Genomic DNA, 24,166 nt, shown 5'->3' with positions numbered 1-24,166 from the left:
ACAAGAGTTATTAATTGTTATTACAACAAAAAATTAGTTCTCCCAAAAGCTTTTAACTCAACACATGAATATAAAATCTCTCATTTAAGTCACCACTCCCAACTCTCCAAAAGCTTCTGACTTAAGGAATTATTCTATAAATGCCTCAACAATAATCGAGATATCAAAACTAACAAATAAGATAAGAATTAAGAAACCAAGAGAATAATGAGGATTGTGCTTTTTCTAAGATATAAAAAACAATAGGGAGAACATCTCATTTATAATTAGAAAATGGCCATATAATAATAGTGTGTGATAAAGATAATTAATTAAAATAATGAGTAATTATTATGTTTAAATGAGGTATTAAAATAAATTTAAAATAAGAATTATGATTACTTAAAACAGTAAAAAAAGTATAACAAACAAGTCATTACACTGGAAAAATACTCCAAGCTAAAAAATAATAAATCGTAACCTTTTGAAATACACAAAATTACACTATAAAATAAACTATATTGTAACTCAAGTATTTATTATGTTATGAACTATTCTCTTTATCTTGTATGGTAGTATGTATTAAACATATCTTAATACTCTAATCCAAGAATTGTTTAAAAATGTAACTCAATGGTGCACAAGAAAACTTAAATTAGTTTTATCTTAATTGAGCTTTAATTTTTTCTCTTTTTGCAAATAAACATCATCGACTTTGATTATATCATCTATCCTTATATTTTTCCATTTTTATTTATAAATAAACACTTTAAAACTTAATTGTAATAATAATTTATTTATCTTACTACTTTAAGTCAAATTGATGTAAAATAAATGTGTCAATTATAGTGACGTGATAGGTGGGATAGAAATGGGATACAAATGAGACAATTTTGAATTCACAGGAGTAAAGCTACAAAAGAAGTTAAATTAAATACCACAGTATTTGTGATAAGGACAAACTAAATTTGGGTAGTGAGTCAGCCATTAAATTTTTTGTAAAGCGATTGTGCAAGAAAATATGAATAGTCATTGTATGAATTTGTTTTCTTTCTGAATATATGAATTTGTTTATTATTAATGCATCATTTAAATATATATTGTATGTATTTAATTTATATAATCATATGTCAGCCGTTACCAATATTTTAAATGTTGGCAATTACCTATATTTAGGGACAATATCTTTTTTATTTTGATTTAAGTGACTGGAAACAATTATCTGAAGATTGTTATATATCTGATTTATTTTTGAACCTGTAATAAAATTCATATCAATTTTAACAGAATTGGATTTTATGGTTCCTGCATATATTTTCATGTTTTTTGAATTCTATGATGGGTATTCTATAACGGGTAAAATTTTATATAAGATATTTTGCTCACTGTTTTTGAGTTACTAACCTTTGCAATGATTTGGAGGTTAATTTCTAATTTGATAACACTTCCAATTTTAATTTAATCTGAATGTGTTTATTTAATTTCTAACATGTTTGGATCACATATGTTATCAAATTCTATAACGTTACTCAAAACATAAATCTTATTGAGAACTAAGAATTAATTATTTGTTGACCTCTCTTTGATTCGGTAATCTTATACTCATTTTTAAAAAAAGTGGGAAAAGGTTTTGGAGCTATATTTCCTATCCGACTTGTTCTCTCCTTTCGTGAAGCACCAGGGCACTCAAAGGTATACGCTTCCCCCTTTATTTAAATTCTTCAAATTCGTGAATTAACAAATTTTAGAATGTGACTATGTCCTGAAACTAACATAGAATAACCATTGGTCACAAACCATGCTTGTTAAGTATTACTAAGAGTTGACCTGGAATGATAGAGAATTTATTAAACAAAAATGCAACCATATTGCTGAAAGCTCCTTTAAACATCTTGTTTTTCAATGCACAAGGAATTTCTTCAATCTTCAATGGATATTTTTTTTGTTTAGCTTTTCTCTTTGCTTGAATTTAATTTATTTGTAAGGTTATTTGCTTTTTCCGTGTGTTTATAAGGTTATTTGCTTTAATAATTAGAATACTTTATCGTGCATTTATTTATTATTAATTTATTTATTTTAGTGACCATGAGATTGATATGGAACATTTATTAATTTTCTATGAGTTTCACACAAATCAATGACATGTTAGTGTTTATATGAATTATTTATGATTCAACATATTTTCATTTGTTAAATAAATGCTTTTTGACGAATAGATAAACAATGTTTATGAAAAAAACTGTAAAAGGGAAAGCTACCCCGATATTATCGAGTAAGATGCAACGTATTTCATTTTTTCCTAAATGATTATTATTAAACAAGTTTAAACCATAAATAATTTTACCCAATCACATTTACTAGCCCTTCGACACTAAGGTATCTCCTTTAGAAGCAGGGACGAAAAAATTTGAGGGAAGACTATGAGGGCAATTCCCCCACAAACTTTTGAATTTTTTTTTAATGATGTACATGTGTAAATTGTCTCCCTAATATGCAATACAATGTAAAATTTAACTTATAATATAAATATTATTCCCACAAAATTTATGTATATGGATATTGTATTTGCAGCATAAAGTTTATAGATTCGATATTGGTTAGAAGAGTTGTTTATTAAGAGGTTGGTTTGCAAAATCTTCCCATAATATGCATTATACTCTTTAGAATTACACGAATAAAACTTGCACAAATTACACGAAATATAATATGTGAGGCTGAGATTTTTTTGAGTAAAACTTAATTAAGAAAGATTGACAGAATAAAGGGTGTGATTTGATACAAATCAGGGTTTGCTTCCTTTTTCACGAAAAAACTTTTCTTAACATTTATCATTTCCAATTAAAGAAGCAAAAATGAAAATAGATTTTCCAACTCGACAATATGACTATGTATCTCATTAATTAATTTGTTTCCTATCCCCTATATGTTCAATTAAAAAATAAATATTTTCTATTTTTCTGTCATTCCTCCTATTTCATAATTGTTACGACAAGTAAGATTAATTTTACTTTAATACCAAGTGGTGCCTTAAAAAACAGAACATTAGTGTTATTATATTCCCAAAACCCTTTGAGGCTTGATCTTCCTTAAACCCTACGCACGCCTTCGTTGTTGTCGTAGACTTTGGAAATTTTTTCATTCACAGAAGACGGCGATGGCGGATTCTTCAAGCAACTCAAAGGATCACCACAACACCCGCGTCTACCACCCTTACCAGGACCTCAACGTCCCCATTCAGAAGCTCTACAACCTCCCCACCGCGCCGGAGCACCTCTTCCCCGAAGAAGCCGCCAGGACCCACCGCTCCTGGGGTGACAACCTCCAGTACTACACCGGCTCCGGCTACCTCGCCGGCGCCATAACCGGCGCCGCCAGGGGCACCGTCCAGGGCCTCCGCGAGGCCGAGTCCGCCGACTCCCTCAAAATCCGACTCAACCGAGTACTCAACTCGGGGGGCCTCGCGGGTCGCAGACTCGGCAACTCGCTCGGCGTGGTGGGCCTCATCTTCGCCGGCCTCGAGAGTGGGATGACCCACTTAAGGGGCACCGATGACCTCGTCAACAGCGCCGTCGCCGGACTCGGCACCGGAGCTCTCTATAGGGCCGCCGCCGGACCCCGATCCGCCGCTATTGCCGGTGCGATAGGTGGGATCGCCGCCGCCGCAGCGGTCGCCGGGAAGCAAGCTTTGAAAAGATACGTGCCGATCTAGGAAACAATCAGGTTAACGACAATGGGGAATGGGGATGGTGATACAAATTAGATTAATACTTTGGAATTAAAATTGTCTTTTTTTTTAATCATCATAGTTTTTGTTGGTATTAATTTCATATTGCAGTTGTAATCACTAATTTGTAAACCCTCTCCATAAATTCATGTATTTAGTTTTAAAGCACTGAAGTGACATGGATTTTTATAATTATTGTTTAATGTATCTCTTGTGGTCCTCTAGAGGTTGCTAAACACCGTTGTTATTTTAGGCTGATTATAAGAGACCAATTCTTTGCATTTTGCAACCTTGTAAAATGTAGCTTTCTAAGGTTCACACAGTAATAGAATGTTAACAGCTCTGGAAATTCATAATAATTCTCACAAATAGCAGACAGAGAACACATAGCGGAAGCCTTTCTTAAATCCTGATGCATGTTTTCTGCATAAATGGTTGGTTGGTTTGTTTCTGTTTATTTTCAAATTTATAAATGAAATTCCGTCGTAAGCTTCGCCTGAAACCTTGGCTTTAGTATGGTTGATTAAAAATGTGCTCATAAACATTGAATAATTGAATTGATTTCAGAAGAATGAGTTAGTGTAAGGAGAATATTTTTTAAAACCCAATAACAACGGTTTTCAATTTCCTATTGTTACTCCAAATTTCCATTGCAATCAAATTTAGAATTCACTTGATTTCTTAAGTTGTAAATCTGCGAGAGCTTTTATTTTACCTTATATCTCCAAATTACATCTTTCGTGCAAAAATTCTAAATTAATAATCTTGTTTCCCGTGAGTCCAATAATACAATTTCTAACATAATATTGTACTGATATTAATATCTTGAAATATATCTTAACTCACTGACATGAACCTTTCCTGTGTCATGAATCATGATTAATTATACTAGTCGAGGAAGACTCATAAAACAGAGCAAGCAACGTAAATGCTCTTCTTAATGGCTAATATTACGAGTCCGTAATTTTTTTAGGACGAGTCTTTAACTCTAATAGTAAATAAAAATGCCAAACTATTAACGTAAACAAAAAATGACAGTTTTTTTTTCTCTTCACAAGTATTTTCTTTAAGATAATTCTGTTTTAGTCCCTATCAGACCCTATTTCTGTTAGACCCACACCCAATCCGGTTTTTAAGAAATGACAAAGTTATCCATATATTCACTACAAAAAACCAACATTAGTAGCAAACAGTCCTTATCGCTTGAGGTTTGTATAAACCTGAATTTTTGCAGAACAGATTGACTTTGGTGAGAGATCTTATCTCAAAAAATCAACATTAGGAAAAAGAATAGTCCTATTGTGAACTGTAAGATACCTCCCCTACTTTCTTTCTTTTTTACATTGGTAGGAAAAACACCCATTTTTGCAAACAATATAATTAGTCCACCAACATAATCATTAATCAAAGAATATATCCTACACTAGCTATATATTATATTATGTGCAATGATTTAGCTCACTTCACTGCTGTATTGTTGGGGTTTCTGAACCTTTTTGCTGGATAAAGTTAGATTTGAACATCAACACGGGTTCTGATGGGCTTGAGCTTAATTCCTAAACTCTCTGGGGAGAGGAGTTCTGGTGCTATGCATGAATGGCTAGTGGGGCTTGCTGGATTTGAACCGTTGCTTGATGAGGAAGCAGCATGTGTTTGTCTGTGGTAGCCAAAACCCATTAAGAAACGCTCAAGTGGTGTTATCATGGAATTTGGGTGCTCTTCTGTAACTAATGAGCCACAAGCCTGAACCTGAGCAAGTATTATAAAATATCACGTTATTTCTGTTTGTCTTCTCAACTAGATTTTTAAGGAGGCAGCTGAGTATAAGTTATATATGTTGACTCATGAAATGAATGGACAACCTACCTCAACAAGTGCGCAGATTTTGTGGTTCATTTTTGAGCTCATGTACACAGATTCAGCATGGAATGGACTACTCTCACCTGCAAATATAAGTGTTTTACATTGCAAGTCCTTCAGACCCTCAGTGAGGTCGTGCCGTCTGCAAGCAGTTAACCATTTTGGTATAAAATCACGGAAACAATTAATAATTTGGCCGTTTTCAAATTTCCAGCAATTTATTGAAATTATAAGAAATAGCCTTCTTTTGTTATGTTTTCATTTACATGCCATGTTGGTTTGCCAAAAATCCAACAAGTCGGTAGCCACAGAATAGAATTTGGTTCTCCAGTCCCGTAGAATAAACTGTATGGAATAACAACTATTACCAATTCGAATTCTAATAGTAGAAAAGAATTTTCTAACAACTTTCATGAACTTCATATGCAAACCACCAAAATTTGCTATTGAATCCATCTGAAAAATATTTGAAGTATCATCTTTACAAGAAATCCAACAAGTCATAGGACAATATCATCTGAAGATAAGAATATTTAAAGTTTCATCTGAAGAATATTGTCCTAAGCGGAAGATAGTGTGATAGGATAATATCCTTACAAGAAATTGCATTCTTTTGTCATCTATTCATTTACATGCTATGTTAGTCTGCCCAAAATTCAACAAGTCAGTAGCCACAGATGAGAATTTGGTTCTCCCATAGAATAAGCACTATAAGGAATAACAACTATTACCATTTCAAATTCTAATTGTAGAAAGGAATTTTCTAACAACTTGCATGAACTTCATAAAAAGGTCTCCAAAAATATACTATTGAATCGTCTAAACAATATTTAAAGTATCATCGATAATAACAGGATTAAACAATCATGTTTGTCAGAAACATTATAACTTACGCATTAATTGCTTGGAGAAATCGCATGACATTCAAACCTTGCCTTTCATCCAAAAGCTGTAATTATAGATCAGAAAAGAGGATCGGGCAACTTAGAATCCTACAAATACAAATTATGCATTTGTTGTTGCTAAAATTGATATGTTCATACCCTTCGGCAAGTTAGTATTATATCTGATTCTGCTCCCTGAACACTGCACCTAAGTTCCTAAAACAAATGTAGAGAAGTAATGTCACATACAGAAATGATTCCACCTTCATAATGAGGGATGAAGGGAAAGAATGTGAAGAATACTTTGCTGAAGTAACGCTGCAGAAGACATTCCTTCAGTACACCGCACATACCATAGAAGTATAATAAATTCATTAAGACCTGCATGAATGGAAATAAAAAACCTTCATTACAAGGGCAATGAATTTTCTTCTTTTTATTGCTTTACAACTTCCAAGTTAGAGATCTAAGGAATTGTTATATGATAGCCAATGATGCTGACAAGGACTTTTATTGCTATGTCAGACACACATAGTAGACTTAAATTTTTATATTGTTTTACTGTGCACAAAAAAGTTGTGCATCCTTGTCAGTTAATGGGCTACTAAATTCCTTAATCTAGTTACAGATACTTCAGTAGATAGCATAAGATAAAAGCCAATGCTGACAGACATTATTAAACCTTGTTGTAAAGCCATTCAGTCCATGAAGGAGATTTGCAAATAGGTGAAACAAGAATCAATCCAAGCACTCGTTCTTTGTATTTCATCTGCCAATTTAGGAAAAAGCACGACAATGGTTTACTTACTATACTAGATTGTTATGGTGGATCAAGTTATAATTCACAAATGCCAACTTACAGCTAATAGAGTGAGGACATAAGCACCAGCTGTTACACCCAAGCACAGAACCTCCCTTAGCCTGATTTAAGAGGGTTTTGGACAATGGTTAAAATCCTATTCCAAGTAAGAATATCAAAGACAAAGAGGCTTGTTTCAGTAATCTAAAAGTGTATTCAATAACAAATACTTAAGTTCCTTTACCTAATATGTAGACCTAGTACATATATATATGTGCCTTTAAAAAAAGAAATAGTTATCACATTCTTCCTGTTAAAACAAGAGGGGAATACTCTGAATAGAGGAATACTTAGAATAACTGATGCTCTACATACCCAAAGAAATCAAGCACTTCTGCAATCTGGTCAGCAAGGTCATCCACGCAGAGCAATGGTTCATCTGAAGAAATGACATCAGCCCCCAACTGCAATAACTCTTAAACAAATGATAAAAGAGTCAAATTATACTCAAGGAGAGGACAACACCCTTGAAGCTTTATATCCAAATCAACTCTGAGCTATTTAAGAGTTAAATCATAAATATTTCATGGAAGTTGCAATTCTTCAGCATTCAATCATGTTGAAGACTTCAAAATGAAATGGAAAAGCCTATGTTGGCTATATGAGTTGGAAGGAAGGGGAAGAATGCTAACAATACCGACCTCATGTCCCGGAGCATCAATGTGATAAATGCAGAAGTTATGAAGCAACAAAGAAGCTGCCTCTGGGCAGAACAACAGACCCTGGAAACAAGAGACATCTGCAGAAAAGGCCAAAATCAAGTTGTGGTAATTATACAGTAATCCAAAATTGCAAAAACAAAAGGTTGCTTTGCTTCTAATTCTAAACATCTTCACCAAACCGCATAGACAAGACATGGAACATTTTGTGAGCAAATCCATTCATATTAAAAACAAAAGCAATATAAATAAGGTTACAAACTTACAATTGAGAGCCACGTCTGGGTAGGTTATTAGAGCGGGTTTTTCTCGATCCCCACAAACAAGCACAGACATGGAGCCTTTACTTGTTTTCACCGTGCATTCCTGCAAAAGTATAATCTATGTTAAGACATGATTATAATACAAATTCCATTCAACTATCACACAAACACAAGATAAACTTTGAGATGGATGGTTCTCTAGAAAAACATGTAACTTGTTAAAGTGCCATTACCTTTCCTCCTAAAGGAATCAAATCAATGTCAATGGAGACAGAGTCGCTTGACTCGCCCATGTCTCCGCTCTATACATCAACAAATGCTCACACCGCTTAATACTGATATTCACGAAGAAACTCTTCTCTTCTTTGTTCTTGGTTCTTACTCTTCCTTCCTATTCGTTCTAGTCAAATTACAGGCAGAACCTCCTTATTTGAAGGGAACCACACAAGTGACCTTAGTAAATGGTGACAACTTATCAGAGTACGAGATTTTACTGTCCTTGTACTGTGTGGTGTGTCATTCAGTCAGTGACCGTTGGAGAGGGTTAAAACTTAAAAGACAAATTCATTTAAAATTTTATTTACTTTGCGTTGCTATTCAGTAATTTGGGTCAAGTCAATTTATAACTTAAGAAGAAAATTAATTGGGTAACAGCTTTCTTCATTTCAAAGATTTCAACTCCATATTTTATTTAAAGAATAATTAAATTCATTATCACTTAATTAAATAATATTTTATATTTGCACTTTTTTATGCTTTTTCTTCGAGTGAAAATATTTTTATTAAAATACAGAAAATTATATTATTTAAATACTTTATGTTTTTAGTTATTTAAGCATTATAATAAGAATACTTAACAGCGTACAGAATTTATTTTTGAGGAGGGTGGGTAAGCTGGTATGGCATTGGAACTGAGAAGCATAAATGAAATGGAAAATGAGGGCTTTCTGGTAATTTTGCACGGGCATCATTATACAGCTGTAGGCCAGCTGGATTTTTGTTCCAAGAGAAAGCTCTCCACTAACATATGATCAGACGCCAGCTCATTTATATACTGCAGGATTTAAATCTAATTGTCTTCCTTTGTGTTAATAGATGTTAGATTTTTTACTGTGAAGATAAATTTTACTTTCATAATAAAGACTTCATCTTTCAATTATAGAAATATCTTGTTTACAGTCAAGTAAACGTAAACAATAAATATCATGTATTTTTGTGAAATTAGATAAATCTAATTCCTTTTTTATATTTTATTTATTGTTTTATGTAATTAATATATTCATGGAAAATAATTAATTATATCAGTATAAAACAATTTATTAATTAAGATATCCTTATTAATGAAAAAGCATAAAACTATATATCTATTAAGGTATTTATTTCTTGAAGATATTATAAATAATAATACTGATTAATTATTTCCTAATATTTTTAAGTGATAATAATTTGAAATAAAAATATTCTAAAACTGACAAATAAAATGAGATGGAGGAAGCAAATCTTTGTTTTAGGTTGGTGTATATTTTATTTATTTATTTTATGTGACTATTCTGACTAGATTCTAATCATCGTGTTTGTAATTTAGAATATATGTTATTTGTTTTTATCTTCACTAAAAGCAAATGCACAATGTGTATAAAAGTTCAATATCATTGTTATTTTTCATACAATTTTAAATCGTTTTTTGGGTTAACTTTTAAAGTAATTCTTTTAAAAATGCAGAATAGTATTGTATGGCCAATAGAATATTCTCATTTCATCTGAAAAACTAGTGGCCTCAATTTGTAATTTTTTGTTTATCGATTTTTAAAAAATGTTATATATGTCATATTTTGTTCATTTATAGCTTTTTTGTTAACCAAGTTAAATACTAATATATTGTATTTTCATTATGTCTATGTTAACAAATATAAGGTTCTTACTTTGTAGCTGTAAAACTTTAATTTCATAATTAGTTTACCGCGAAAAGTTTAGTAAGGAAAACTCTACTCAACTAAGAGCCTACTCAAATATAGTAATGTTTAATGCATAAAAAAATAAATGTTTAAATTATTTATTTGATTAGTTTATATAATTTACATTTTAATTATCTTTTAATTCCTATAGTTTAAAAATAATATTTTTAATCCTTATAATTTATATTTTTTTTAGTCTATAGTTTGAAAGTAATATTTTTAGTTTCTATAATTTATATTTTAATTACCTTTTAATCATTACTACAAAAAAAATATATAAAAATAATTAGTTACAAATTAATTATAAATTATCAACTATTTTTTATTACAAATTATCTTACGATAAATTAGTTTTAAATTATTTGTTAATATTTTTGTAGTTAATTATAATTGATAATGTTACTTATTTTAATGATAAAGATTAAAAGAAAATTAAAATATAAAATATAAGAATTAAAAAGATCATTTTCAAATTATAGGGACTAAAAATAATTAAAAAAATTACTTTTAAACTATAAAGACTAAAAAATAATTAAAATATAAATTATAAAATTAAAAAATCACCTTAAAATTATAAAGATTAAAAAATATAAATAATAAAACTATAGAGATAAAATAAATAATTAAATCAAAATAAATATAATAATATTTAGACAATTATTTTTCAACAATGACTCCTTATTGTAAGGCGAGACTGGTTAATAAGAAAGCAATTGAATATTAATAGTTAATAATGATGGCTTAGGTTTACACTCTCACTCGGAAATGCTGCTAAAGCTAAACTAATTGTAGGTAAGGACATGCATGGTGATTGATTGGTCCGTTAAATTATGAAAAAGGAACCGAATGCGGCTTTTCTTAACTAACAAATACTAACGAGAGTGTCTTAAAAGATATTAACAAATTTAAAGAAAATATTTTTATTAGAGTGTAAAAAATTATATTATTTATGATTTGTAATTTTATAATTTATACAATAAATAATTTATGATAAGTTTAATTAGTTTTATAATTTTTAAACTTAGTCTTTATAGTTAATAAATAAAAATTTTAATTTCTAAAGTTTATATTTTAATTCTCAATATTTTTGTCGTTAAAATTATTTAATTAATGGAATTAAACAAATTTAATGATAATAACCTTTTAAGAATTAAAACATAATTTATTAAAATTTAGAAACCGAAAAAATTGAAACTAAAAAATAAATTTAAAAATTATATGAATTAAATAGATAATGAAAGATAAGAATATTAGTTAGAAATATTTTTCTTAATCTATCCGGGGATCGCGGACTCTGGTGACAACATCCCGAAAACAAATTTAGCAGACGGGTATGGGATATGAAAAGGCTAAAAGTCAGAGACTTTTCTTAATTATCTTAATAAAATACACATAACCTAATTAGTGGCATGTAAGCATGTTGACTATGCTATTCGTTCTGCCATGCCCCAAACTTTATTTAATTCCGATGCCTTTTCTTCAGCTCTCATTTTCAAATATGACTGCAGGAAAACAGGGCACGATGAAAACTTGATGCACGTCAGAATTTGGCAATTGGCATGGAACATTACTACAGCATGAAACAAAACTATGAATAAGGATCTACCTTGTCATAATTCTTAGTTAAGCAATAAGCCAATAAGTGACATTTTGTCGAAAATGTTCGAAGATTTTTTTTTTTTTAAAATACTATTAAGATTCAAACGAGAAAGCCTGCTAAATATTAGGTACCAGTTGTTGATGATGTCGAGTGTGTTGACGTACAAATTGCAGGATGCAGCTTTCGTGGCGGCATGGACCAAACCAGACGCTGTTTGTGTTGATTGCACGGCCTTCCTTTTTTACCTAAAATTACCATTTACTTGTTAAGGTTTAATTTTCTAACAGCTCTCTCTATTGTAGTATTTTTTTATGTTTGAAATTTATAATTTTAATCTTTTAATTAGATATCCACAACGATTTATTAATAAAATGAATTGAAATTTTATTCTTAAATTTTTTAACAACAATATCAACGAGAGTTTAAATAAGATTGATCACATTTGATATTTAAACATGTCTTAAATAAGATTGATTTCAAACGAGATACTTGTAAAAAAAATAAAATTAACTACAGTTATAAGTTTTAAATTGTAAGATGTTTTCTCAAAATGTACATGTACTAATTAGTATAACCTTATCGGACATACACTGTCGTCTTACTCTTCATAGTTTATAATCTATGTGTAACTTTTTCTTTCTCTATCAAAAAGTGATGGTTTCAGAGTTAGGTGGAAAAAATGTGCACCCTTTTACGTGCCAATTAAAAAAAAAAAGTTACTCATGTCAGTTTCTTTTTTCCTGTACCATGCGATCGTTACAAAAAGAGAGAAATTATATTTTTATATTTTTTTAATAATTAAAAAATAAGAACGAAAGAGAGAAAATATGAAATTGAATTAGAGATGTAATAAAAAAGATATAAAGTAAAAATGTATTATAAAATAATATAACTCTTAAAACATGTCCACTGTAAAAGAGTAACTCAAAATAGAAGAAAGGAAAATTATTTTATTTTAATCAGGAAAAGATTTAATATTGGACTACAATGCTCAGAAAACCTACCTTTTTATTTAGTAAAGATTTTTTTTATAGGATAAATTGTATTGGACAGCAATCCTAAGAAATATCTAGATGAAGGTTGAATTGTGATAGCTGGGGATAGGCTTGATCCTGAGGTATTCTGTTAACTTGTAAGTGTGTGTAAAAGTTTAAATAAGGGTACATGATTATGGATTATCGTTTGAGGCGCTTCAAACAAGCATTCTCATATAATCATGAAGTAATTATAGAAGCAACATTGGGCTGTTATTGGAAAAATGTTCGTTAACATGGGAAAGTTTTTAACAAACACTCACTATATGTAGTGTAGAGGTGTTCATGTATCTTTACTTTAGTTAGCTTCAAAGCTTCGGGAACTATTTGAACGGAGAATTTATTAGCAATGTAAGTGGAAAGACAAAATTTTCTCAAAACATTATGAGAGTAGAGTTAGTATACCTAAAGATCTGAACTCATCTTAGCTCAATGCCCCATCTGTGTTAATCAAGAAGGGACTAAGCTTGATTTTTTTTTAAACTGAGTTTCAATTGATTGATTAACTTGTCTAAAAGATAAGACGGATTAATAGGTTGCACATAAAATTAAATAAAAGCTAAATGTATTTTTCATACACATAAAATACTCTAAATTTATTTTTAGTCTCTACAAAAAATTTATCTATTTTTCTTTTTCATAAAATTAAAATGTATAACTTTTTGGTTCCAAACTAGATTTGGATTTGTCCAAACCTAAGTGTCATTTTCTTTCATTTAAATTTTAAAATACACATAGGCTTGATTATAACTAAAACTAACTTTGGACAAAAAAATCATATATTTTAATTTTGCAAAAACAAAAAGTAAACAATTTTTTTTATAGGAACTGAAAACAAACTTTAGATATTTTACTGAAAGAAAACTATACTTTAACCTTAAATAACTCGAACCTCAATCGGTGGATTTGACTCCGACTTGTTGAAATACATTGAAAAGTAAAATATCATAAACCCAGACACACTATAAATCATTGTCGGTCTAAGCTGTATACTTGCATTTCCATATTTAAAATGAATAACTTAATGGAGATCTTGCTTTATGAGGATAAGTATCTCTTTAGTCTTAGACCTTCAATATCCTAGGGTCATATTGAATCTTAATCAATTGAGTTGAATAATCTCATTTAAAAAGACAAAACTACGAATTTAACATCACAAATGCGTATCTATTGTTGCTTAGCATATCAAAGAATTTTCTCATTTTCATTTGAATATCCTTAGCTGCGTAAAGAACCATATTTTATTAACAAAATTATAGAAAATACTATATTAGGTCATGCATTATCAGCAATATGCATAAGTGCTTTTCATAACACTAAGATTTGGTGCGCGGGGACTTAGGAACTAGTTTATTCTCTTGAGGTCAAAATTAACTCATTCGCATTTAGGAACCCAACAACCGCTAAGATACTAAATTGATGTGATTTATCCACATATAAAATGACTCAAGGACTTCTTTTGTATGACTTGACAAATTGACAAATAACTTCCACCAAATCATTCATTCCATTTAGCACATTTTTCTCACCTCTGCATCTGAAGAAACACTCAACTTTCGGGGTCCGTTGGGAAACATTGAAAGTCATTACTAATTGGTGATCATTGCAGATTTTCTAGTAAATAAAATCCTTTAGCTCATAAAATAATGGTATTAATTACCGAAAAAAGGAAGTCAATGAATGCAAATATATATATATATATGTGTGTGTGTGTGTGTGTGTGTTATGGTATTAATTACCGAAAAAACTAAACATTTCAGAACGTATGTGACAAATTTCCCAAGACAGTAAACCACAGTCACCAGTTTTTTCTCGTCAGACTAATATAAGGTAGGTAGACTTTACCATATTGCTCCATCTTTATTACCTTGCAGGTAGTTCACGAAGAACATTAAAGATATCAAAATTAAACTCCAAGATAACATGCATAAAAAAGGGAATTATCCACTAGGAGCAAGAATTTAAAGCATTAGGACCAGGGCCAAGATTTGGTAATGACACATGAAACCGTACAGTGATAAATATGGAACATACAAGTTAGAAGCATAGTGCATGTGTACGAGTTCATTTAAGAGGGATCAAGGCAGTCCCAAGGGTAATGCCTATATGCATAAAAGATTAACAACAGAGTAGAAATACTCACTGCACTACTGCACTACTGCACAGCTCAAATAATACAGAAATATGGGCGGTGTTTGCCTAAGTATTAACACTGGCCTGTATGAGAACAGTAAAAAGCAGAGAAAATTCAGTAAAAAAATACTTGATGTCATCAAATATCAGCTACTTTTACACCAAAATCAGAATTCTTTGAATCTAGATACAAGGAGTCCATGACTTTGTGTAGATTTCAAATCATCCGTTTTCATATACATCCTCTATCACATCCCCTCCAAATTATTTCATGCCACAAATTATCAATAACAGAATATAGAACAATGAAGCAAAAATCAAAAGGATAAAAAAGGATGCATTTTCGTATATGATAACATTGACAGAGATTTACTTCTTCCATTAAGGGCAATCACTATATACAATCTGCAATGTGACAATACCATGATCTATCAAACTCACATTGAGGCATCTTTACAAAAGCAGATAAAGGAACTATAACACATAGACAGCTATGAATTGGGAACAAGTGAGCAGCTTCTCTTACTCATCTTCTATATATATATTTCCTCCTTACCTTTACACAATAAAGAAAAGTTCAACCAAGCATTCATGAAAAATGTTCTTCCCATATGAGCAGCTACAATAATGTTGGAAGATCAATACTGCTGAAAAGATATTTTATGGAATATAGAGGAAAGCATCTGAGCTGTAAGTAGATATTATAATAGATTACTATCATTCAGAGTGCTATTATATAGTAATAAAAAATACTATAGAAAAAATGACAGGGTATAAATAAATGACAGTGGTACAGTTTTCTATGGTTTGGATTGTGGAATATATCTTACATATGAGATAGGCATCTGAAATAGCAGCTGTGTGTCTTTCAGGAAATCATAATTGTTTGTAACTACTAAAATTGTTCTTGTTTTGCAATTTGTATGACAGAATCAAACAGCAGACAGGCTGCAGGATTAAAAAGACAGATTCCCGGATTTGGCTGTGAAAGATAATAAAAGATCTGCAGGTAAAATCATAGAACATCAGAGCTTAATATAGGGGAGAACATAAGCTGGCAATATACCCTTGGGTTAATTAACAAATAATTAGAATAAATACATCAGTCACAAACCATGATTCATCTTCATATGCTAACCAGAATGATACCTGGTCTCTCAGAATGAAAATAAATAAATATATACAAAGATAACTGACCAGAATCTCATTCTCAGTTTGCTAATTATCAGACATCAGAGCAGGAGATTCTAATAAGGGAAGGATTAATTCCATATCCTGATAATAGTCTCACTATATTAGTAAAAGCTCTGTGGATTATAATACAGGAAGGAAAGCAAATCAGCATTCATTATAATTCATTGATCTCTTTTTCTCTCACAAGCTACCTTCCTCTTCAGCCTCAGCTCTCCCTGGCTATAAGACTTGTTACTGCTGTATCTTCTTAGTTAATAGACATTACTAGTTTGCAGTTCCTGCCGCACATATCTGATAAGATGAATTCTCAAAGCAAAAAGATAAAAATATATGACAACCTGAAATTGGAATAGCAGGTATATATTACTGATGAAAGAAATTAAGAGAATATGTACTTGAATAACACAACAAACTGTAGACTAGTTTTTTGTAATATGGATATCATAAAATTAACACTTGAGGATAAATATACAGCCAATTGGAGAAAAAAAAATGTTCATGATCTGTTCAAATGCACAGATATATTGAGGGTATGAATTTTAAGGGTAGAAGCGATACAAGCAAAAGTACTCATCTTTAATCAAGTGTAGTAAAACAATCAGATCCTGGGTAAAATCACAACTCACTAAAAGGTCTGTTAGTATGGTGGATTTCCACAACTCTAGTCGTTCTTCCACGCGTATAAAATCTGTGAGAAGCCGAGACCTTGCGACTTGGTCTCAGAAAACCTCTGAGAGAAGGACCACTGCACCACATTTGCATCAGAAAGGGGTTGACCAACCCACAATTTTTCCTCGGAGATGCATGTTCTGAACATAAAGACAGCATTTCCAAGGGATGTACCAAAAAGCCAATTATAGACATCCCAGAAAACTTCCACTGCAAGTCCATCCACCAAGATGGTGTGATTCCCCCTAAACTTCCACTTGAGCCGCTTCACCTGCATCACGGTTTTGCTATCTATGCGAATTATAAGGCACGGATCAGACACCCCTGAGGTGTCACATTCTATGACAAGATCATGAATCTGACCATTGTCACAAAACACAGCCTTATTACCAAACATCTTCTTGCCAAAAACATGTTCTTTTTTGGCAACAAAAACAGCATTAGAGGGTAATGGAATAGCACTAGATTTCTTGAAAGCCTCTTTCCTCAAATCTCCAAGAAGGAGAACCATTTGCCGATCTACAACTACTCCTACATAAAACCCCTCCAAGGGTTCAGGACCAACACCCAATCTAGCATTGGAAAGGTCCCAATACACATCAATCTTACAAGAATAAGCCTCAAGGCTCTTATAACCCCTCCTCTTGGAGAACACCCAGGGTTTGATATCCACCTTACAAAGACACTGATTTGAAGACGAATCATCGATCCCAACGCTAAGCCCTTGCCCCATCAAGCTCTTACTCCACGTGATGGTTATCAAGCAGCACTTACCCCTTATCCGGCATTGGTAAACGCAGATAACCAGATTCTGTGCAGTTTGGCTCGCGCTTGAAGATGATGAATCCGCAACCTGAACTGCATTCTCACCGAAGCATGAAGGAAAGTCCTTCATTTTTTTCTTCTTCTTCTCCAAAACAACAACCTCAACTCAACTCAATTTCTGACCTTTTTAGGAAACAGAACAAAAGTGGTAGACATCGAATGTTTTTGCTGTTGCTTTTGTTTCTCTCTCTCTCTCTCTCTGAGGATAAGGCAGAAGTTGCAGAGAACTAAGAGAGAGTGTTACCTTGATGGATCAGAGATGCAGTACAAGGCATCTGAGATGGGGTCTTAGATTGGAACCCATGACTCTATCTATCTATCTGTTGTTGAGTTGAGAGAAGAAGAGAAGAAGAGGCGCGTGCAAGTAGAAGACAAATGTGGAGGAATGTAGAGAGTGAAGGGGGTCACAGAGAAACAGACAAAAAGCAGACTTGTTTCACTGTCAATGCCACAAATCTCAAACAAACAATTCAAATTTTTTGAAAAACAATAATAATAATAATATAGCGTCTATGACTCTATTATTATGTGTCTATCTACTATGGTAGAGATAAAAATGAGATGGTGACCACCCACATAAAAGAATGGGACAATGTGGAAGAAAATGGTAACTGGGTTGAACTTTTGGAAGGCTGGTTTGTGAGGGTTACTCTACACTGATTAAAGTTAAGGGTGGAAAAGAAAGCACTTTTTTTCCTTCTCCTATGGTGTGTGTAGTTGCTTTTACCTGACAAGGACACATGAACGAACAAGAGAGGAGCCACTCAAGGTGGCTTCATTTCTCAAGTTCGGGGAAATTCTGAGTAAGAAATGTTATGTTAAAATTGAATGTAAATTCCCTATATTTGGCATGTATGTATTCAAAGGGAGGGAAGGAGTGAAAGGTTCAGAAGCGGTTCCTCAGAAGTGGAGCCCACACTCTCGTGTAAAAACGTAAGCACGTTCTCACAAATATGCTTCCATGCTTTACATACCTCACAATAATCACACGAAAACCTGTTTTTTTCTTTTCTTTTTCCAGTCATTTTAAAATTTTATCCTGCATCATCTAACCGGGGAAAATTAATAACTTTTGTTCCCAACCTGGAAAAATTTAAACTTAGGCATTTTATATCAACACCTTAAATTTCTGATTATATTTAATTCTTAAATTATTCTTATGTTACTAATTAGTCTTTCTATAAAGGCTATATTTACATCTAATTAGACTAAATTTCATTACTCCAACTGTCCAACATCTCAAAATATTTCGATTAGGGTCAATTTAGTTTGTCTTTCTTTTTAGCAAATTACACTGACTTTTTCTGAGTTTAAGATTTATTACACACTCATTTTTGCGTTTCTTTGGTCTTCCCTAATGAAACCACGTTAACTAATGCTTCACATCTTAAGTCAAATGACGAAATGGTCCGCTTATCTTCTTCTCTTACCCACAAACTAACATCTTTCTTGATCCCTCCACCTTCACGCCACACCCCGTCCACAACCACCTCCACCCTTCGTTGTCCCTTCACCTTCATTGCTAGATCTCACCATCGCACCTCCTAGCCACTAGATCTCACCTTCGAGCCCCTCCACAATCCCTTCACAACCAACTCCAATCTTCATAGTCCCTTCACCACGGCACATCCAAAACCCGCTCATGGCAAAGGCCTTACAATCAATGTATATAAGATTTCAACTCAATACAATTTCAGTCTATTAGAGAATCTTAATATATAGCAAATCTTTCTAGAGATTGAAATATGTAGTATTAATATGTAGTAGATCTTTCTTGAAATATGTAATAGACATTTGGTTCATGACAAACATTGAACTTGTATCTCATTATTTTTATAGATGTAAATATCAATATGTAGTTGACATTTTCTATGAAATTGTATGTAATACATATCATTTTTTTTAACTTTTAAAAACTCTCAAAAAAAAGATACACGACGAAAGTATGATTCTATTATACACAATGTATAATGGAATCACACTTTCATTGTATATTTTTTTAAAAAAATTACTAAACAAAAGTGTGATTTTGTGTACAACAAAATCACATTTCCTTTGTACATTTTTTTCTAAAAAAAACGTAAATTTCTCCACACCAAGATGCATTATGGAATCGTGATTCCACTGGATAGTAAAGGGTGCAAAAATTATGCACAGTAGAATTGTGATTTCATTGTTCTTTTGTACAACCAAAACATGATTTTGTTGTGTATAATTTTTGCACTCCCTGTTATGTTGCGGAATCACGATACCGTAATACTTTTCAGGGATGGATAATTTTAAAATTTTAAGAGATTATAAGGGCCAATAGTAAAACTCATTAAAACCAATAGCAACTCTCATTTCCATAATAGTTTTTATGCTTTATGAAATTGAGCTAGTCCAATTAGTATTTGCCTTGAAATTGGGCCAAAATTGGGCTTGTCCAATTATCATGGGCTAGGCTGATTTAAGACATGAAGAAGTTTGTCAATAGACATGATTTAAAAAAAAAAGCATTGGTGGTATTTTTGCACTTACTGATTACACTTTCGTTTTCTCTAAGTACACTCTTATAGCTCCATATCCTTTTTCTTAAAGAAGTACACTCCTTTTGTTTTTCAAAAATGTATTTCTAGAATTACATATACTTATTTCAAAAATGTATATCCGGAACTATGATTCATAGTTCCAGATATATACCTTCAAAATAGGTATAATTTTTCAATAAAATACCGGTTAATAATTAAGATGGTTGACGATAAATAATAAAAAAATGATAAATGCTTATCTTATACCCATATTTGTTAGTCTTTTTTTCTTCCAATCATTAATGTTCTTTAAATCTATCTAAAATTTTATTTTTATCTTATCTTCATTATTCTTTAAACCTTAATTTTAAACTATCTTCATCACATATTCATTATATAATATTGCATTTTCATCATTATTATACAATATTTTGTGTTTGCCTTCATGTGACAATGTGTTTTAAGGTAGGTTCATCACTAACTTCATGTGACATTGAATCGTTGACGTGGACTTGGATTGGAAAATGAATGAGCACACTTAAAGGAAATAAACCATCGTCAAAAGCTTTGCTTTGCAATTAAGGTGTATAATATATGAAGTTAGTGATGAACATACCTTGAAACGCAGTGCCACATGAAGGAAAACAAAATATTATATAATAATGATGAAAATGCATTATTATATAAGGAATATATGATGAAGATAGTTTGGAATTAGGGTTTAAAGGATAATAAAGATAAGATGGAAATAAGATTTTAAATAGAATTTAAAGAACACTGATTATTGAATAAAAATAAGATTAACAAACATGGGTATAAGATAAGCGTTTATCATTTTTTTTAAAATTTTATCATCAATCATCTTAATTCTTAAGTGATATTTTATTGAAAAATATATACCTATTCGAGAAGTATATTTTTGAAACTATGAGTGATAGAGGGCTATCCAAGGAGGAAGAGTTTGACTTGAGTGAGCTCAATATTAATTGACAAATCACTAGAGCAAGGAGTAAGAGACTAAGGAAAGAGAATAAGAAATGAAACTTATAAATTTTAGCCAACTTTTAGAATATGATTTATTTTTCGTTTTTAATTATGTTTTAGGCCTATTTTCTAACTTGTAATATAGGCTGTCACGGCCTTTTATGGTTCTTCTCAAGTATTTTAATTATTAAATACTTTGTAAGAGTATTTAATAAACTTTTTAAATACTTTGTTGGCATATTTTGATGAAATTTCTTAAGTGATATTTTATTGAAAAATATATACCTATTCGAGAAGTATATTTTTGAAACTATGAGTGATAGAGGGCTATCCAAGGAGGAAGAGTTTGACTTGAGTGAGCTCAATATTAATTGACAAATCACTAGAGCAAGGAGTAAGAGACTAAGGAAAGAGAATAAGAAATGAAACTTATAAATTTTAGCCAACTTTTAGAATATGATTTATTTTTCGTTTTTAATTATGTTTTAGGCCTATTTTCTAACTTGTAATATAGGCTGTCACGGCCTTTTATGGTTCTTCTCAAGTATTTTAATTATTAAATACTTTGTAAGAGTATTTAATAAACTTTTTAAATACTTTGTTGGCATATTTTGATGAAATTTCATATTAGACACACTCGAGAGAGTGTCTCTCTTGGTTATTCTATGAAATATTAAGCTTTTATCAAAGAATTTTTTATTCTTTGCTACGAATCATCCTCAATTTATCAATCTTTCACTATTGTATTGTTATTCTTTTCATCTTCTTTTCTAATTTTCTTCTTCCTTTTTATTCTCTTCAATTTCAGATAGTCTCAAATAGGTTCCTCAGTTTGTTAATGCTAAAAGTTAGATCCACAACTAAGGATTCCGTCAATGAATCATATTTTGAGAGATACATTTTCCAGAATAGGTAGATGTAATTCCAAAAAAAAAAATTCTAGAAAGCAAAAGGAGTATACTTCTTAAGAAAAATGATATAATGAGAGGTAAAAATGGGATGTACTTAGAAAAAAGGGGGTCCATAGCAAGAGTCTTTTTTTTTTTCAAACTCAATAATTCATAATGAAAGAGACAATGATGGGAGAACTATAAAATTGTTTTTGTGTTACTCAGTGTGCTTGATTTTTGTTGTTCCATTTATGTCAATTGTCAATGACCATCATAGAACAACACAGTTTTTCCTTCTGTTTTCCTTTTATTTTGTCGTCATGCAAGTGTACCCCAGAGTTCATGACTTGTATCATATTTTATTTTCTCCTCTTTCACTCGTCCTTGCAAATGTGTCTTTTTCCGTCCTTTTCATCTATTGGTTTCTAGTATGGTTTCTGTGTTTCTTGTTTCCAGATGCTCGGACGAAAATCTGATAGATATTTCAGTTTAAGTAAAGACGCCTGATCGTCACTATTATCATGTAAAAATGTGTTTGATGATTCTATATTCATTTACTTATTGTTGGAAAACAATGAAAATTAACTTTTGGTTATATTTGATTGTTTGTTTCGATTCTTATTTGCAGCCTGCCCTCTTCACAAACAGAAAAGTGAATGCATACGAGGAATTGACATTGGTTAGCGGGCTGAAGCAATTGAACACACTTTTTTTCATATATATTTTATTTGCACATTACTTCTTAATGATTTCTTTTAATTGGTGACAACTGACAAATAAATAATGCTTTTGGTTGTGTGTTTGTGTAACAAAAATGGTTTTCTAGTAGTGAGTCCTTCCTGTTTTGCCCATACAATGTCTATGAAGGTGATTGGCATATGGTTATCTTCATTCCCAGGTGCACATAAATGTCCTAACAAAAAGGAAACATGGGTGATCCCTTTGCTTGATATGAGTTTAAAAATCTAAGCTTATATAATTAGTGGAGGGATTAAATTACTCTGAGTAAATTCAAAAGAGATATTCTTCATTTTCTCTTTTTATTTTTTTAATCCAATAATAAATCATACTATTCACCCATGAGATTTCATAAAATTATATAAGTATCTTTATTTTTTTAATATTTACAAGAACGTTTCTTATGTGTAATATTTTTCAAACAATTAAGCAGAGAAACAGGATAATATATGAAGTGTGTCAATATGATGTTTTAAAAACAATTAAGGGGTCTTGGTGTTGGTATAGAGAAAGTAGAGAGACTTTATGTAATTTCATGAAATTTAATTTCCAACAAATAACTCATCTTTCACCATTAAATTAAAAGAAAATGAAAAATAAAGATAAATAATAACTTTTTAAAAGTCAGTCCTAGAATAACTTAATCTCCCTTCATACAGGAGAGTGAATTTCTAACTCTTGAACAGTATAAACTACATAATTAGAATAACTCTATTATTTTCTTTATCTTCTTAACGATATATCCTCTTTTATCTTTATCCGTAAATTAAATTTCAATAGCTTTTGTAAAAAGAATTGTTCGTCATAAATCTAAAATATTTTATATATTAAAAAAGATTTATTTGTTATAATTTAATCATAATATAAACTATATAAAAGAAAATAGTCTATACATGAATAACAAAGAACATTTATTTTATTTTATGTTCACAAATTAATATATAATAAATTTATTAATTTTTACAAGTAATTATTTTAAAATTATATCTACCTATTTTTTTAATTGATCGGAATTGTCAAAGTCTTTCTTCACATTGGACATATATGCAAAACTTGCAATTTATAGGGAGTAATATTTTATAGGCATCTTAGATTCCAGTGTTGTAATCAAGGGCGAAGCTATTTTCAAGAGTAAGGGAGCAATTCCCCCACTAAATTTTTTTATTAAAGCTATTTTCAAGAGTAAGGGGGCAATTCCCCTACTAATTTTTTTATTAATATAACATATGTAATTATAATTTTAAATTGTTAAAAAAATTATAATGAGTTTTCTCCCACAGCTAAAATACTATTATGAATCTGTGGTTATAATCCTATACTTGATGCACACGAAAAAGTTTGACTTTGCATGCACTCATCTAATGTTTGTCTGAGTCGTTTGAGTTTCCTAAAAACACACCATAAAT

The 24,166-nt window shown here is 31.0% G+C and overlaps 3 protein-coding genes across 3 annotated transcripts; 1 reads left to right on the top strand and 2 right to left on the bottom strand.

Moving 5' to 3' along the window:
- The first annotated feature begins 3,014 nt into the window (after positions 1-3,014).
- LOC114402593 (mitochondrial import inner membrane translocase subunit TIM23-3-like) lies at positions 3,015-3,939 on the top strand. The gene has a single exon (XM_028365234.1). It carries the CDS (start codon positions 3,134-3,136, stop codon positions 3,686-3,688), a length of 555 nt encoding a protein of 184 aa, XP_028221035.1. The 5' UTR covers positions 3,015-3,133; the 3' UTR covers positions 3,689-3,939.
- Positions 3,940-4,918: 979 nt separating this feature from the next.
- Positions 4,919-8,648, bottom strand: LOC114401649 (protein NDL1-like). Its single transcript, XM_028364226.1, has 11 exons — positions 8,462-8,648; positions 8,232-8,331; positions 7,948-8,045; positions 7,622-7,710; positions 7,308-7,368; positions 7,130-7,216; positions 6,751-6,828; positions 6,607-6,663; positions 6,457-6,512; positions 5,570-5,705; positions 4,919-5,452 (listed from the first exon to the last, which is right to left on the bottom strand). The coding sequence occupies exons 1-11, from the start codon at positions 8,519-8,521 to the stop codon at positions 5,213-5,215; spliced, it is 1,062 nt and encodes a 353-aa protein (XP_028220027.1). The 5' UTR covers positions 8,522-8,648; the 3' UTR covers positions 4,919-5,212.
- A 7,406-nt stretch (positions 8,649-16,054) lies between these two features.
- Positions 16,055-18,464, bottom strand: LOC114401203. The gene has a single exon (XM_028363666.1). The coding sequence runs from the start codon at positions 17,706-17,708 to the stop codon at positions 16,806-16,808; it is 903 nt and encodes a 300-aa protein (XP_028219467.1). The 5' UTR covers positions 17,709-18,464; the 3' UTR covers positions 16,055-16,805.
- Between the last annotated feature and the right edge of the window lie 5,702 nt (positions 18,465-24,166).

This window comes from Glycine soja, chromosome 20 (assembly GCF_004193775.1).
Source record: "Glycine soja cultivar W05 chromosome 20, ASM419377v2, whole genome shotgun sequence".
In the NCBI taxonomy this organism is placed as follows: domain Eukaryota; kingdom Viridiplantae; phylum Streptophyta; class Magnoliopsida; order Fabales; family Fabaceae; genus Glycine; species Glycine soja.
The sequence above is the reverse complement of the archived record's forward strand: the minus strand, read 5'-3'. Positions and strand labels throughout refer to the sequence as shown.